General features: G+C 38.3%; 1 protein-coding gene across 1 annotated transcript; it reads right to left on the bottom strand.

Annotated features, from left to right (window-relative positions):
• Positions 1-5,144: 5,144 nt before the first annotated feature.
• Positions 5,145-14,015, bottom strand: LOC140232399 (xaa-Arg dipeptidase-like). Its single transcript, XM_072312526.1, has 8 exons — positions 13,944-14,015; positions 12,999-13,205; positions 11,304-11,507; positions 10,609-10,757; positions 9,722-9,864; positions 7,910-8,064; positions 7,081-7,306; positions 5,145-5,875 (listed from the first exon to the last, which is right to left on the bottom strand). The coding sequence occupies exons 2-8, from the start codon at positions 13,167-13,169 to the stop codon at positions 5,715-5,717; spliced, it is 1,209 nt and encodes a 402-aa protein (XP_072168627.1). The 5' UTR covers positions 13,170-13,205; positions 13,944-14,015; the 3' UTR covers positions 5,145-5,714.
• Positions 14,016-16,445: the final 2,430 nt, after the last annotated feature.

Genomic DNA, 16,445 nt, shown 5'->3' with positions numbered 1-16,445 from the left:
TCAACTTGCAAATGGCATAATAGACTGCCATCCATGATAAAGCCATGCATGAAATGAACCGCTCCTGGTTCATAAAACAACTCACAGATGACCACATGGCCTGAAGTCTTGAAACATCTGAAGAGAAGAGAGTATCATGTATATTTCATAGAATTATGTTTATGTTCAAGGGCATTTATACAAAATTGACTTATTTTTATAGCTTTTCCATTGTTTTGTTCCCATCACCACAATCAATGCATGGTGAAATGTTTTAATAAACATTACTACATGGAATCACCACAAAGTAAACATACAAATGCTGTGCTTTTCTACACAGTAGGCAATCATGTAGTGTCATATTTCTAACACACATCCATTCAGGAGTTTGTTTCTTTCAATTAAATTATCATTCCCCTGTGAACTTACCTGAAATCATCTATATCCCATAGGAGGGGCAGCATTTGGTAGAAGGAAAATATAAAGCTCAAATATCCATTGAGGTGCATGTATACACTGCATTGCCCTTATTCCCTTTTGTTTTTGCCTTGTGGCTAATGTCTTCCACTTGCTTGTGAATTAAAGTCATATACCTGCCAAGTGAATGTGGAGTAGGGAATGACATTGGAATTCTTCAAGGGTTGTCAGTTTACTTTGACCCCTTGAGGACGGTTTAATTTTGCTACAACACGCATTTCCCATAGAGGCTTGCCCGAGTATACTCGGGACTCGTCCTCCAAGAGGTCAATTCTGACTAAAAGGTAGACCCTCGGGCAAACAAACAAACACACCACACACACACACACACACACACAATAGCATAAAGAGCATCAGATGCCATGCGATGTCAGTGACTTTGTTCTTTGAGTGAACTTTCTTATTGGCCTAAATTAGGTCTAGCTCAAGGCCAGAATTTTTTTTTTTTTTTTTTTCAGTATCTGAAGTTGAAGAAATATAATTAACGAATTCAAACCAATTGAGCAATGGTTCCGGTGTTAGATATGTATGTGTCTCCAGTGTACAATATTTATATTTTTGTATACTGGCATGTGTTGGCCTTTTCATGCATACATATATGAGTTTTCCATTGTTAAACCTTGTGAAAATTCTTATTCATTCCTTCTGTTAAATTTCCATGTTGTTGGTGGTTTCTTTTTTCAGTTTAAATCCACAAGTATTATTTAAATTATTCCATGACCCAGACTCGGTCACAAGCTCTGATGTTGATAAAAGAGTGTGCAGTTTCTCAAACCAAGTTTATTTTTATCACACATCAAAAGAGCCACTCATAATGTTCTATATTTATTTTTATTTCATTTTTTTATTGAAGCTCAACTTTTAAAGTGGAGTGGCCTATTTGAAATGAAGATACAGACACACGAATTACGTAGTAGGGAAAGGGTGCATATTACAATCTCTCAAATTAGCACCATCTGCTGCAGTAATTACAAGTACTGGTGTACACAATGGACTTAAGATCATGATATTTTATGAAGAAAACAAACTTACATGCATGTGGGTGTGAAAAAGCTGTGAAACCATCTTGTCATATTTCCATGTCTACATGTATTAAAATATGATTGCTCCAGCAAAATGAAGATGTGTGTTTGCTTGAATTGAGGTCAGCAATTCACAACCCAATGCTTCTTATTAAAATCCAGTATCATATTCTGTCTCGCTTCTTTTACATCATTCTACAAGTGAAATTGTGTACTGTTGAAATTCTGAAAATGAAACTACAATTTCTTCACAGATTTTGTCATCTTCACCAATGTCTCCCAAGTAGTGCATGGGGCCCATTCATTTCTTGTGTGTGATTTACCGTGTGTGTGAGTGTGTGTGTGTGTGTGTGTGTGTGTCAGCACACCTTGTATGTTGAAAAAAAAAATAAAGTGAATTTATGCAAATACACCAGATTGAAGAGGAAAATTACAAAGCCCCCCAAAACTCATTTGTGAATGTTGTACCGAGTCAGTACTACATGCGATGTACAATATACACACATACATGTAATATCTTCTATGAAAATAGCAGTTTGCAGTGAGTGGTGGAAAACCATAAATGCACAGCACATGTATGTCTCCATACATGTATGTGTACACCCATACACATACATTGTATATACTGTATGATTATGTATTCATATGTATGTGTGTGTGTGTGTTTGTGTGTGTGTAGGAAATATACATCATTAATTCCTATCTGAGCAATTGCATATTCTTTCATTTATTCATTGGTTTAATTACACCTTTTATTTTCTAACCTTTAATTCTCTATACATGTTCATCACCAGTCGTGAGAAAACCTATGCTTCTTTCATTTAACATTACATATTCAACCAAAATCAATCATGATGCAAAATTGATATGGATATGTTGCAAATCAGAACCATTTTTGGCTGCAAAATAAGCATGAGATCAAAGTGGAGTCACACTGACATGAATCCTGATTTTATTTTCACAGGAGAATAACAAGAATGCAAAGTAAGCATACATATATGATATAATAATTATGATACACAAACTGCGAATCTGATGATTTCTTAGTTCACAGAGAAAGCACAAAAGTAGATAAAAGTACTTTAAATTGCATTGTACGCTGAAGACAAATCACCAACCTAACCAAAAAAAAAAAAAAATACAAAATACAAAATACAAAAATAAAGAAATCATCTATTCAGTTTGTACTCAAGTCATGTATGTATTCAGTGTGAATTGCTGACCATTGCCGTTCCCTGGTATCAGACCCTGAAATCTACATTACACTCTAATTGTCCCATATAGGCTATATTAACACTTGGAAAAATATAGAACTAGAGAAGCACTCTGAGAGCGCAGACCTCCGCTAAGCATGCAAATCATTTTCACCACTGATCTTGTTCTTCCATAGAGATACCAGTGATTTCCACCCATGCATACTTATAGCATTGTGAGCTGAAAGTCGCCCGATTTCCTAATATAGAGGCCTTTGTGACGTCATAAACCCTCAGCTGCACAGCGCGCCTCGCCCTAGCAGAAACTAGAGCACGCGCTTTAATGCGCGCATGCAAACCTCAAATACGCGCAGCCTGAACTCCCAAGTTCATTGACCCTACCTGCCAAAATATCAAAAATCCTTCATAAATTCCCAAAAAATTCTCGGATCACTACCAAAAGTTAATCGTTTTTACTTGTTTCATTCTCAACCTTTCCTGCAAGTTTCATCCCAATCCGTTCACTACTTTTTGAGTTATTTTACACACGGACAAATGAACGAACACACAAACCAACGGTAATGAAAACATACGTTGTAACCTCCCCCCCTTGGCAGAGGTAATGAGTTGATCTGGCGGGTAAATGATTGCTCAAGTACAATGCAGCCGCAATGCTGGCAAGTGCACTGCAACAAACTGTACTACTGCCACCACAGGGGATCGGACACTCGTGAGATTTGTTGCAACTGCAACTCAAAAACCTCCGTCTCCAGTGACGAGGTACGAAGTAGAAGTACAAGGAAGGCAAGCACACATGAAGGCTATAATGGTATCATCACATGCTACTGAGTTAAAGGGATGGTACAGTATTAGAGAAATAATGTTAGTGGTTCTACTTGTACTTATTTTGGTGGGGTTAGTATTTACATTGGCAGTGGTGTTCAGTATTTAATTACTTTTTTTCACACGAAAGTAGGCTCCAAAGGAGAATTGACTTCACTAACCTTCACCACATTAGCTAATCAAAGAAAAGCAGAAAATGGAAAAAAAAAAGGATATCTCAAATGTAAATCAAGCCAGATTGATTGAAGAGCAATCCATTTCATGCACACCACTACGGTATGTGTAAGAAACTGAATGTTGCTGTCAACAGTTTTCTGTTACTGTATATAATCTTTGTCTCCGGTGCTAAACTTTTTTAGGGAACATGGCATGATTTTAAATGTGCAATGATCATTTCTCAGATCACCACATAGATAACCATAAATAAGGTTATTCTTCATCTCTTTTCTTTTCAAATATTATTCAAAAACATTTTTTTTTTAAAGTATCATAGTGCTCTTTCTAGTATTTACAAAACCAAAGTTGTGCAAGACAATGATTACTACTCCACTACAGCAATAATACTATACCTGATATTTGTATGATGTGTCATAATCATTTCCCAAACCACTTCATGTCCAATTTATGGTAAACCTGGATATCTTTGCACATCCCCTCGGCAAGAAGGCCTTTACACATTAAGTTTTTTGATGCCTTAGGTTACTATAAATGCTACGCAGCTAATGTTGGTAATGTGCATTGAGTAAATCAGTCCAACAATATTCTCCGAGTATCATAACCCACACTGATAATACTACTTCAGTATTTGTCACCTCTGATAAATTTGGCAGGTCATCTGAGCATTATCACCTCTCTGTGTACATAGACAAATGGGCTATCAATGGAAGTTTGATCAACTTCTAGGACTTGTTTTTTTTTTTTTTTTTTTTTGCTACGTGTACAACAAAAGGATCCGAAAGTTGGGGGAGGTTGACTTTCTGAAAATAACATGACATTATTCCCAAACTCTTCCACTTCAACAGCATACATAACACGACTAGGTTGCACAGATATCAATGATTTAAGATAGCACGACTGGTTGAAATCGACATGTCAAGAAAACCACCTTCGAAGTTTTCCTTCCCATGCAATTGTGATCAAAAGGAGATAAGACAGTTTTCACCTGTTGACAATAGAAGATATGCCCCTAGCAACCTCTGCCTTGTTCATTCAAGTTTAGCGCCAGCGGTCTATGCACGGTCAATCAGTAACCAGGATGCCACACACTCACCAATAAGATCACTCCCTCGTTGCTAGGGGCGGGGTCCATCTGCGGCACTAAATCCAAATCTTTGGATATGTTTCTGCTCCGTTTAAACTCAGAAAATGATGGTCCAGAAAAACGCTAAATTCTTCCCTTTACTTTGGTCATTTACCTTTTGAATTTCGACAGATGATAGATGAAACATTAGAATATAAAATTATGTCCAAAACAGAAAGTCAATGGTTCTGACCGATTATGATGATTGGATTTCAATCTTGATGTTCTCAGCTAAGCCGTCAGCGACTTTCGGATCCTTCTGACGTGGGGGGTCACATATATGCTATCCAATCATCTACCCTGAGTAATGCTAAATGTCTACATTTAAAGTGCATCAAGTAAACATGGTCATCCATCTAGCTGCTATGTTTTCTAGATGTGATGATAAATGATCACTGCATATCATTACTGCAAGTATACAATGAGTAAAGCATATACTCTGCATCATATGTATGTAAAACTAGAATCAAACCCACATTCTCATTGCACTGGAACATCCGACAGAGAGCACAGTGTGCAAATCACAACCTGGGGGCATTTCATGAAGCGTTTTGGTCTGACATTTTTCGGACAAACTGTTATAAGCTACTGAAATCCTTCCATGTGATTGGCTGACAGCAAATTTGTCTGACCAATTTGTATTACAGACTAAACTCTTAATGAAATGCCCCCCTAGCATTTCCACAATGTGAGAGGAAAAGAAAGAACTGAGGGAGGATGACGGAGCTGAACTCATTAGCAACTTGACCTTACTGCGTCGGAAGACAAGTTGAGGTACAGTACCTTCTGCCATTAACTCTCACAAGGCAACAAGTGTGAACATCCTCTTAAACAATGTATATAATTGCATTGCCCATTGGATTGCAAGGGTTAATCTATTAAACCACATTGCTGCCATCACTAATGGACTAATGCCTTGGGGTCTTCCTGCTCCATCTGTGTCCTGAAGTCTTGCCTGATCTGTTCCATGAGGTGCTGGTTTCCCGGCCGCAGCAGTTCCAGGGCTGTCAGGGCCAGGGCCTTGGCCTGGACTAGTGTCGGAGCCTGGGCTTTGGGGGCACCTGTAGGACCAATTTGTGGACCAGCAAAATACAGAATGAAAGATTACTTTGCAGAGTGAAGCACAGGCAAAAGAACAAAGGGGTGTGTTAGACATTGCTTGGGGAGAGGAAGAAGAGGAGGTAGCAGATGAAGAATATGGAGAAGAATGAAAAATCACTGAATGTACTCTTCAAATGAATAACACTAAACCTCAAGCGGGAAGAACAAGAGGAAAAGCATGAAGGTACAGAATTAAAGGAAGAGGTTCATTCCCACTGTTCCTAGAGATGAAAAATATTACACATTTGAAGGATATCCCCAACTTATACACATAGAGATGGACATACATTCAGAGCCACATGTCCATTTATTCTTTTTATGTGTTTATAGTCACCTGGACATCATCCCTATTCACTGACACTAACTGAACTGTATAAGAAATGTTTTAAGAAAAAAACTGACTTTGAGCAAACTAAATACAACACTTTGGGCAAAGCCTGTGAGGAGAGTTTGAAGCATCTGGCTACGATCACACAGATTATACCTCATAATATTCTTGGCAATGGGTAATTACGCTAACGCTTTGTGACAGGCCCTCTCCAAAACTGTGCCAAAGGGTCATGTAACTGTACACAAGTCTACCAGTATCCAACCACGCATTCACCCACAAATTTTATCTCATTCTTATTTGATGAAAATCTTAATCAACTATTCATGTACTCTTTGATGAACTCTTCAATATTTGTTCATCTCTTTCACAGTGGTTTTTAAACAGTCAATCTAGGATGGTAATTTGGCTCAGTTGGTAGTGCACCTGCCTCCAGATACAAAGGACCCAGGTTTGATTCCCAAGTCTCACTGAGCAATGTTGTGTGTAAGCATTCCGTACCTTCTAGTAAAGAGACAAAAATACTACATGTATCTCCCTCAGATAGGACAATAAATGGAGGTCTCTAGTGCGAGTTACCCACGACTCTTGATTTATTGTAAAAGATCCCAATTCATTCATTCATTGCAAAGAGAAGGGTGCTAACCTAGTGACGAGATCCACCTACCTACCCACACAAGAAAACAGGTGAAAGAGACCTAGCCCTTTTGGTTTACCCCAGGTGACAAACAATAGTCAGCCAACTGCATCAATCAGGCACATTGTGCCATACGCTTGAATGAATGAATAAATGAGCGAACAGTCACTCTTATCAACATTGACACTACTGCTGCTGACCTGTGGACTGGGTGAAAGCTCGCGAGTGGTTGGGTTCCATGGTTCCAATGTAGTACATGGGGTGAATGCTGGGGACGACATAGGACGTGTCCCCCATGTCCGTTGAACCTGCAGAAAGTGGCTCCACAAGCTCCACCCCCAAGGCCTCCGCCTTCTGCTCATAGATGCTGGCCAAGGTTGGATTGCTCACCAGATTAGCGTAGCTACAGTGGTACTTGAAATCAACCTTTCACACAAATAAAAGAGATGGAGACATCATTGTGACTTTTCAGAACTTTGCCTGTTGAGGTTAACCCTTAATGTGCCACATTCATGTTTAGCCACCTTCAGTGGGGAGCCACATTACAATTCATTCACGATAATCACCCCAAATGATTTTTGCAGGTTGTGCCATATGCAGGTCTGATTGCCTGCTTCAATGACATTCCCAGCATTCCACTCTTTGTTTGCTTGCTTAAAAAAAAAAAAAAAAAAATCTTTGCTGGAGTGAACAGCTGCTTCTTTGATCTCTTGGTAATAACTCAGGAGGATTAGTACTTTGGATTTGGCTGATGATTTGACTGGTATATTTAGGGGTAATCATATACTAGTCTGGACCATTGCTAATACTCCTCTATGGATGAAACCCCTGTGGTCTCAAAGTTTAATTTCAGATTTAAGGATTTTTTGATAATGATAACTGTCGTCTCCGTGGGTATCATATTTGACAATACTGCTGTTCTGTCAAAAGTCAAATAATAACTTATAATTTGATTTTAGTAAGTTCACTTTTTCATTAGGCTAAACTCTTAAGAGTATGTTTTCCCTTCAAAATATTTTTCCCCCTTACCTCACATCCGGTAGACACCGCTGCACCCCTTGCACACCCCAGCACCTTTTCCTTGAGCACCGCTAGCTCTCTTTCGTTGGGAGCCCGGATGTAGTATAGGAGCTCAGCCTCCTCTGGGATGATATTTGGCTTGGCACCGCCATTAGAAAAGATTCCTTCAGGTGAGAAGAGACAGCCACGGTTCTTCTCAAATGAATATAAATGTTGTAGTACTCATTTTAAATATGGCACAGTTTTACATAAACTTGATGCTTGCAGCCTCAAATGGCAGGTTTTTTTGTTCTACCAACAACACATTATGATATTCCTAAACATATATTTAGCGGTTCCATGACATTTGCATCTGCGACAATTGTTACCATATAACATCTGCACACTGAAAAGCCAAACATAAATTCTACTTACAAATATAAGCCTAAACCTAATCCTAATTGTCACATTTAACTAAACCTACGCTATAACCTGACCCACAACACTAACCCCAACCCTAAGTCTTAGGAAAAAATAACTACCACTAGAGCAAACGTCATGTCACCATATTTAGCATCTTGATTTATAATCTACTCACCCCCATTATATGATTCAAGTGAAGGTGACAAACTGAAAATAAACCAGTCATTACAGTATACAACATTAATTAATATACAAATAGTGAATGGTCACGAGTGCAACGGTACAAGATTTCGCACGAGGTGGAAGATAGAGGCGCTCTATTCAACGAGGCGAAGCCGAGTTGAAAAGTGCGCCTCATCTTTCACCGAGTGCGAAATCTCGTTCCATTGCACGAGTAAAGACCATACACTATTTGTATTATACGACGTCCAAGTAGATCTTTGTTATTTGGTTGGAGGATTGTTGGGTAAGTCTGGGCCTAGAAGTCTATTTATATGTATGAAAAATATAGCCATACTTGCATGTGGATTCACTGCGATTCTCTTTCTGGCTTGTGCAATCAGTGTAGATACAGGTCACAGCTAGCGCTCGTACACTAGCACTACGTAGGCCTACATACGCGCAAGCATGTACTGCACACGTACACTGCGCTAGCTGCATGCGATCCTCAATATGCAACACACAGTACATGCAGTACCGTACAATTTCTCGAACCGTGGAATAGAACGAAAAAATCGAACCAAGTTGCACGCAAAAATAGAACCAAAATTGCACGGCGCGTTGAATGGAGTACTTATTGAATATCACGTCACCAACAATCCTCCAATCAAATTACAAGGGTCTACTTGGACGTTGTATAATATCATGTTGTTAAACAGACAAAGAGAGAGAGAGAGGGAGAGTTGGGGGGGGGGAGAATGACTGAAGCAGTGACAGCTCTGCTTAGAGAGATAAAAGGAGCACCCGCTAAGCCTTTGGCAAAGACACCTTGCTGTAGTAGCTGCAAATGAAGCCAGCACATGGACTTCACAATATACAGAGACAAGCTACCTGTGACAGGCAAGCCAACAACTGAAGGCATTTAGGGACCTGTCCCAAATTCTTAATACTGCCAGTATTTGGTTGCTAAAATCACTGCCAATCAGTAGAGCCCTGTTCAAATAAGCTAAAACTGCATACTGTGTATCACAATGACAGCAAATGGGTGAATCCCGCAGCTAAACTTGTCAGAGTGACCAACTCCTTTATTCACAATGAGAAGTACTTCAGTTGGGTTTTCTACAAGCTCATGAATGACAATCACATAAATTGCAGATTTCAAAGGGCTCTCAAAGTGGCACACTCTTACATCAGCTCTCTTTGTTCATGACTGTCAGTGCTGTAACAGCCTGAGGGTCATTGGAGAAGGCTAGCACCCACCATGCACTCTCCACTCCGGCTTGAACTGCTGCCTCATGACTGAAATGCTGTTGTAGCACATGACAGCCGCATCCAGGGCATTCTGTCCGAGCCAGGGGGAGGCTGCGGCATGGGCTGCATGTCCTGTGAAGTGAATGGCCACCCTGTATGAAATACAAATCCAAAACTAAAAAGAATCACGTCTACATACACCTATATACATTTCTATAACTTGTCAGTTTGTTTTGCTGTTTTTATTTACAGTCATTCAGATAATAAAGCATTACACACGTTTCATTTGTAACTAGTAACAGACACCATGATTTTATGATACTTTTATTATAACAGGTGGTTTAATAGAATCTGTGTTTAATGCATCAGCCAACAACAAGAGTCTCCGTGTAGGTTAAGAACTTGACATTGAAAATGACTAAAGATCCTTGTTTATTACAAGTCTTTTCAAATAAAGGAGGTTTGTTTGTAGTCAAATTAGAATGTAAATGATTTGACAAAAGGGAAGTGTCCTCCCTTAATATACACTCTTTTTTTTAGATTTTTGTAAGCACACATTTTTTTTATTATTATTATTATTATGGAGGGAGTTCATTAAACATTATGGCTCTACATTCATTCCTGATAGTTTCACCACCACAAGATAAAATAATATTAATTGGAATTACTCAAATTTGTAATGGAATCGAACCAAAAAAAAAAAAAATTTACAGTAGCGGGCAGGGTGCTATAATATTTACACTACGAGTGACAAGATCATGCCACAAAACCAAACAGAAGATCAATACATTTGAGTCAGCTTTAGAATGTTGGTATGAGCTTTTTTGGTCAGTGACAATACAAGCAATGAACAAACAAACTATCAGAGTAGCTGTCTGGATGCTGTAAATACTTACTCGACCAATGATAAGACAATGGGCCGCGAGATGTTGTGCTGAAATGGGTGGGCCATCATGGCTACATCGATGTCCTGGAAAACGCCAGCCTTGATGAGGTCCTTCTTGCCTCCACCGCCCTCCTCAGCTGGTGTCCCAAGCACCGTAACCTGGGAAACAGAGGGACAGAGTCATTCTCATGGATACCAGGGTTAGGCTCCAAATATGTTTCTTGCTTTGAAGGCAGAGTGACCAATTCAGCATATTTACATCGTCCAACAAAATAGATATTTTAATGTTACATGCTGCTCTTAGTTTTCCATGTGTTTCATTCAATGCAAAATTGCATTTTTACTCTGTGTCGTAATGATAAACACAAAATGAGTACCAGGTAGAGCCCACCCCTGATGTCAGTTAGTGGACACAGTTCAACAATTTCACATGACAATCCCACGTCTATGCCAGTGAGTGCATGCTAGTCTGCAATCTTCGGTTTGACAACAGAGTTCTCATTTTTCAACACTGTAAAAATATTCCATTCTGGTCAAAATTTTCCAAACTAGTTTTGTTAAAGAATAAAGAGAAAACAGGGAGAAACTCTTAATTTTTAGTTACTTTCAATAAATCACAAAATCTGAAATTCCAAAATCAGTAATCAAACTGTGCTTTTCTTTTTTAATTTCAGTTAACAATTAAATTACATTATATTTTCTCACCCTTCCAACTGGGGTTTCATCCATTTCGAGTGCTGCTTTTATCCCCAGTCCCGCTGCAGCTCCACACTCTGCTATGAGGTTGTGTCCGCAAGCGTGTCCAATCTCGGGAAGAGCATCATACTCGCATATGACGCAAACATGGACACCAGTGTCACTCCCATAGGTTGCCTTAAACGCTGTCTCTAGATGAAAGTTCCTTGTGACCTTGTTGACATTGATTGGATTCAAAACATGAAAATTATGAATGTGGTGAGCTGCATCAACACAAGCAGCAACAAATTAAATAAAATTACATAAAAATACATTTAAAAATGTGCATGACAATTAATCATTGTCAGGTATTGCATCTGGGCAATTCCGCGGTTAGTAACGTTACATTTGAACAAATTTAGATATTTGTTTTTACCACTAAATTACCATTTATTCACTTCAAGTCAAAATTATGTCAAAAACATGTTCATCCTTCCCAGGTTTATGATACAGAAAAGAATGAACACAATCCAAGAAATATTAGAATTGCTATAGCAACTTAAAGGGCTGGTTAGTAATGTTACGAAAAAAGGACATGACAAAAAAATCAATGTCTTGTAATAAAAAGTGTGCAAAAATTCAAGTTACTTCAAAGAAAGTGTTGCATTTATTTCAATTATTGCATCATGACAAATGTTCATGCAAATTTACTTAGCAGTTCGACCAATAATTTTTTAGCTAGACCCCCAAAAGCATGGTTAGTAACGTTACGGTTAGTAACGTTACATTTGTCCGGAGTAATTCCGCAGGTCATTTCACCCTTTTGTAATTGACAAAATGTCACATGACTTTTGGAGTATTTAAATGTATTCATCTTTTACCCTTTAGCAAAACTTTGAGGAAAAAATTTCAAAGGAACCCACTGTAATTTGCATTTAAGTGAATTTCAGCATCCCCAGTCCCACATGTACATTTTAAATGATGGTTTTAGATCTCACAAAATCAATGAATACGAAAAATAAAATCTACTGAATTTGAAAGACCCTAATGATTGGTGAACATCCATGGCATTAGTTGATACAATTTGTACCTAAATTAAAGGGTAAGATAAAGAGGCACATTTCTTTTATCCATGTCATGTCCACCTAACTGCGGAATTGCCCATCTGCATTTATATACTATCAGCCTTCCATATTATGACAAAAAACTTCAGTCATTTGACATACCCATATGGTGGTTCTCAAAAATAGTATGTACAATGCTAGCATCTCACACAAACACACACACACACACACATATGCACACACAAAATATATATAATTTCAGGCATGTCTCTTTGACGATTGAAATTAAACCCCAAAAACAAAACAACAACAAAATACAAGGAGACAGCTAAAGTTGGGAAATCATGGAACATGCCAACATTGAGTATGAGTTTACAATTTCATCAGCTAGATAGGATTCCTGCATTTTTTTTTTTTTTTTTTTTTTTTGGGGGGGGGGCTTTTTCTCCAAAGTGTTGAATGATATTAGCAGGGAATAATTTTATATATATATGCATTTTACGCTACTGCTACACAAACTAACTTTTGTGTAGCAGTTTTATTGCATAGAAGTGTACAGGATACCATTCGAAATATTGTTCATCAGCTGAAATTGCTCATCAAATATGAGTTGGAAAATTATTACCTGTATTAGACTTGCATCTTACGAGAAGTCAATTACCTGGAATCCTTCCTTTTCCAGGAAATTTGTGAGAACCTTGTGGGCATGTCGCTCCTCAAAGTTGAGTTCTGGATGCAACCAAATCTCCTGGCTCAGTATATTCAGGTCAGAGGCTGCAGCATCAATCTTCCTCTGGGCTTCCTCTTCTTTCTTGCTCCAGTCCAGGTCCATAACTTGGTCAACTCCAAAGATGTCTTTGAAGAAAATCTGTATTGGAAGAGTAAAATTTGTATGAACATCTAAATGAAAAAGATGTGTTAATGCCATTTTTGCATGACTACCAATAACTGATTATAGGACATGATTTATGGATATCTATTCTTAGAACATTAATCTTACCCAACTTATGTGTGATGCAAAACTGGGTTTAAAAAAACAACAACAAACTAGGTTCGACTTAGTCACTTACCATGCAACAATTCGACCACACGCAAAAGCATAAGTTTTACATGTAGCCAGCAGTCAAATTTGGATGGCATTATGATCGAATTTAATGGGGGCTTGCTTTACAAAATGAATGCTGCCTTTCTTTAATAAATATAACTTTAGACCTCTACTACAAAATAAATGTCAAAAATGATCAATCTCTTGCTATATAGTATACAATCTAGGGCCTAAATGCAATCATATGATAACGAAGTGTGTCATTAGGCATTCAAGTCTACACCTAGTATTGGTTTTCAGCAAACACATTTGATTATTGACATCGTTTACCACACAACAATGAGGAAAATGTTTTCATACACAAGATGTTGTTATCACAGATGTCTCAGTCCCATAGCTAGTGTTCTGTGTCGGAAATTGATAAACATCAATCAGCTAGGAATCGGTTTCAACTTTCTAAAATGAAGAAAGACGTTTTTGCCGGAAATCAACTGAGCTTTGATTTTCACACTCCTATAATACGTAATTCATTCACTGAATAATTTAAAAGGCGAAACTTACAGAACTTTGTTGACAGTGGTGTAGACACCAAGACTACAGTTCGAGGGTTGTTTTGTGTTGTGGCTCCGACCGTCTCCAACCTACCTTTATAGCCTTCCCACCGCGACACGCCCGCTTTCGCGCAATATTTGATTAATGATACTCTACTGTCTGTCGTGGTATCTAGACGTTTCTAGCCCTCATGTTAAGCAATCCTCCTTGGCGGAGGTCCTCGGGGATAACATAAGATTTACTATATACCAACTTATGCCACGGTAACTTTCCTCATTCACTCGGGATCTGGCCAGCTCCGCAGCCACGGCATCCACGTTCGGCGGGTGAGAATGGCAAACGTTCCCCTTCGGCTGCACGTAGCCATCGGGCCCAACCACATCGCGGGTGACAAGGGTCCCCGAACAGGTTTTCCGATTCCGACAACGCCAATAGATGAACCCTTTTGTCCGCCTCCTTTCCGTATACGAAAAGCCCCTATACGAAATACAAGGCTTCCCCTTCCTAGTCTGGTACACCTCCATTGGGTTTAGCTTAAACTGTGGAATAAAGTGGACTAAGGATCAAGAAGATAGTGTTAGAGTAGGATGCGCTCCGTGAAATTGTACACTCGATCAGCTGACGCTTGGACGGTACAAAATAAACAAAGACGTGAACGTGCGCGGAGGTCGGCTCGCTCTGACAGCGATTACCATCGCGATGGCAGTATCCTAACGGCATTCAGAATCAGCCTTTTAGTACGAACATTCAGTGACTAAACCCGTCATACTATCATCCACACTACAGATTATTTCTTCTGTTTTAAACCGATATGTCCAACTGATACATTTTCTTCATGGTTAGTAAATCATTTCTTTTAAATTCTTCCCAAATTTTAACATGATTAGGAGTGAAATCGTGTTTCGAAAGATCGAGAGAGGAGAACTAGGTCTCCATTCTGACACGATTTCGACCATTTGTTGCAGCTCCATTGATGGTTGCCAGACAGGCTATGTGGAAACAAAACTGAGCGTCGCCGTCACCATTATATTTCTTTTGTAATACATTTTGACTTGTAATATAGAAGAAAAAAAAATAGCTGAAGACCTTTTTTTTTTTTTGCTTGTTAGCTCATGAAACCCGGAAGTCCCCCCCCCCCCCCCCCCACTTTTGAAAACGTGGCGCCGGCGATAATGAATATAAGTTACAGTAAACAAGGTTCACCATCAGTTATTGAAATTATCCTTACGCAATGAAAAACGGCATTATAAAGTAATGAAATTCGGCATTTTATTTCCATAATTTTCCTACAGTTGCGTGCAGTCACCAGCTGTCCGAAATACTTCCACAATCCCCTCTTCCGTTTCTCTTGTTCAGCGTGTATAGGCATTCTCTCTTTCTCTGTTTCTTTCCTTCTTCCTTTAATTTTGTCTTTGCCCTAGCTGTTCCCAGCTCTCAATCGTATATCCCCCTCAGTTTAGTCTTGTCATGTTGTTGTGTCTCTGTTGTTTGTTTCATTTTGTCTTATTTTTGTATTATGTATTATGTACTTCTAATTATAATAAGTATTTTTGAAAACAATTTTGAGTGCAGATGGTCCACAATCTACAAGCAATGCTTTCAGTGGACCTCTCAGTCCTCGTTTTTACCCTTCAAACATAACTTTGTAATTCCAGTATGTGTGCATATCTTTATAGTTTGCTGACCATTGATTGTCATACTTTTTAATGTATATATGCTTATGATTGAATTTTTGATTTACTTTGTTTATGTTTTGTAGGAAGAAAAATGAGAATGAAATATAAATAAAATAAATGAAATGAAATGAAATGAAGGAGCATTGCAAATTGCTTTATTTGCGCCACTAATCTCCGGCATTGTTGATTACCCAGTAATTTTTCAATATACATATTAATGTCGATACAAAGTTTTTAATATCTGCTTAATGTCTTTCATACTTTATATGAGTACACTGAAAACTGAAAAAAAAAATCTGGGCATATCGATATTGATCTAATGGTACCTTAGCATAAATTTTATTATATTGATGCAAATGCACCATTGCACGTGGTTAGGATAGACAGGCTACAATCCGACAAACAGAAACATGAAACATGGACATAAATTGTTTAAAAAAATGGAATTTGATAGTTTCACATATTTTGACTAAACAGTGACATTAGAATGATGCAACCAATACTGCTGATTAGATGAGGCAATGCTATCATCAATTCATAACTCTTCCGATGGTTTATAAAATAAATACATGAAAACATCCCGGAATAAGTATTTCTTATTAATGGGGATATGCAGCAACCTCTACATTCAATTTCCAATTAGCACGTCGTCCTTGCAAGTTTATTCATGTGAAAGATGATTTCGTCTCACATTGCCACTATTGTGAGCATAAAATAATATGAAACTTTTAAATTCCTTATCTTTCTTTTGCAAGGTTTAATGTTTTATGAAATCTCTATCTTTTTTGATCAATTAAACTGGTTTGATTCTACTTACAAAAGCTCCCTTGAAAAT

The sequence above is a fragment of the Diadema setosum genome, chromosome 8 (assembly GCF_964275005.1).
Source record: "Diadema setosum chromosome 8, eeDiaSeto1, whole genome shotgun sequence".
Taxonomy (NCBI): Eukaryota; Metazoa; Echinodermata; class Echinoidea; order Diadematoida; family Diadematidae; genus Diadema; species Diadema setosum.
Note: the sequence above shows the minus strand (reverse complement) of the source record. Positions and strands in the feature narration are given on the sequence as shown.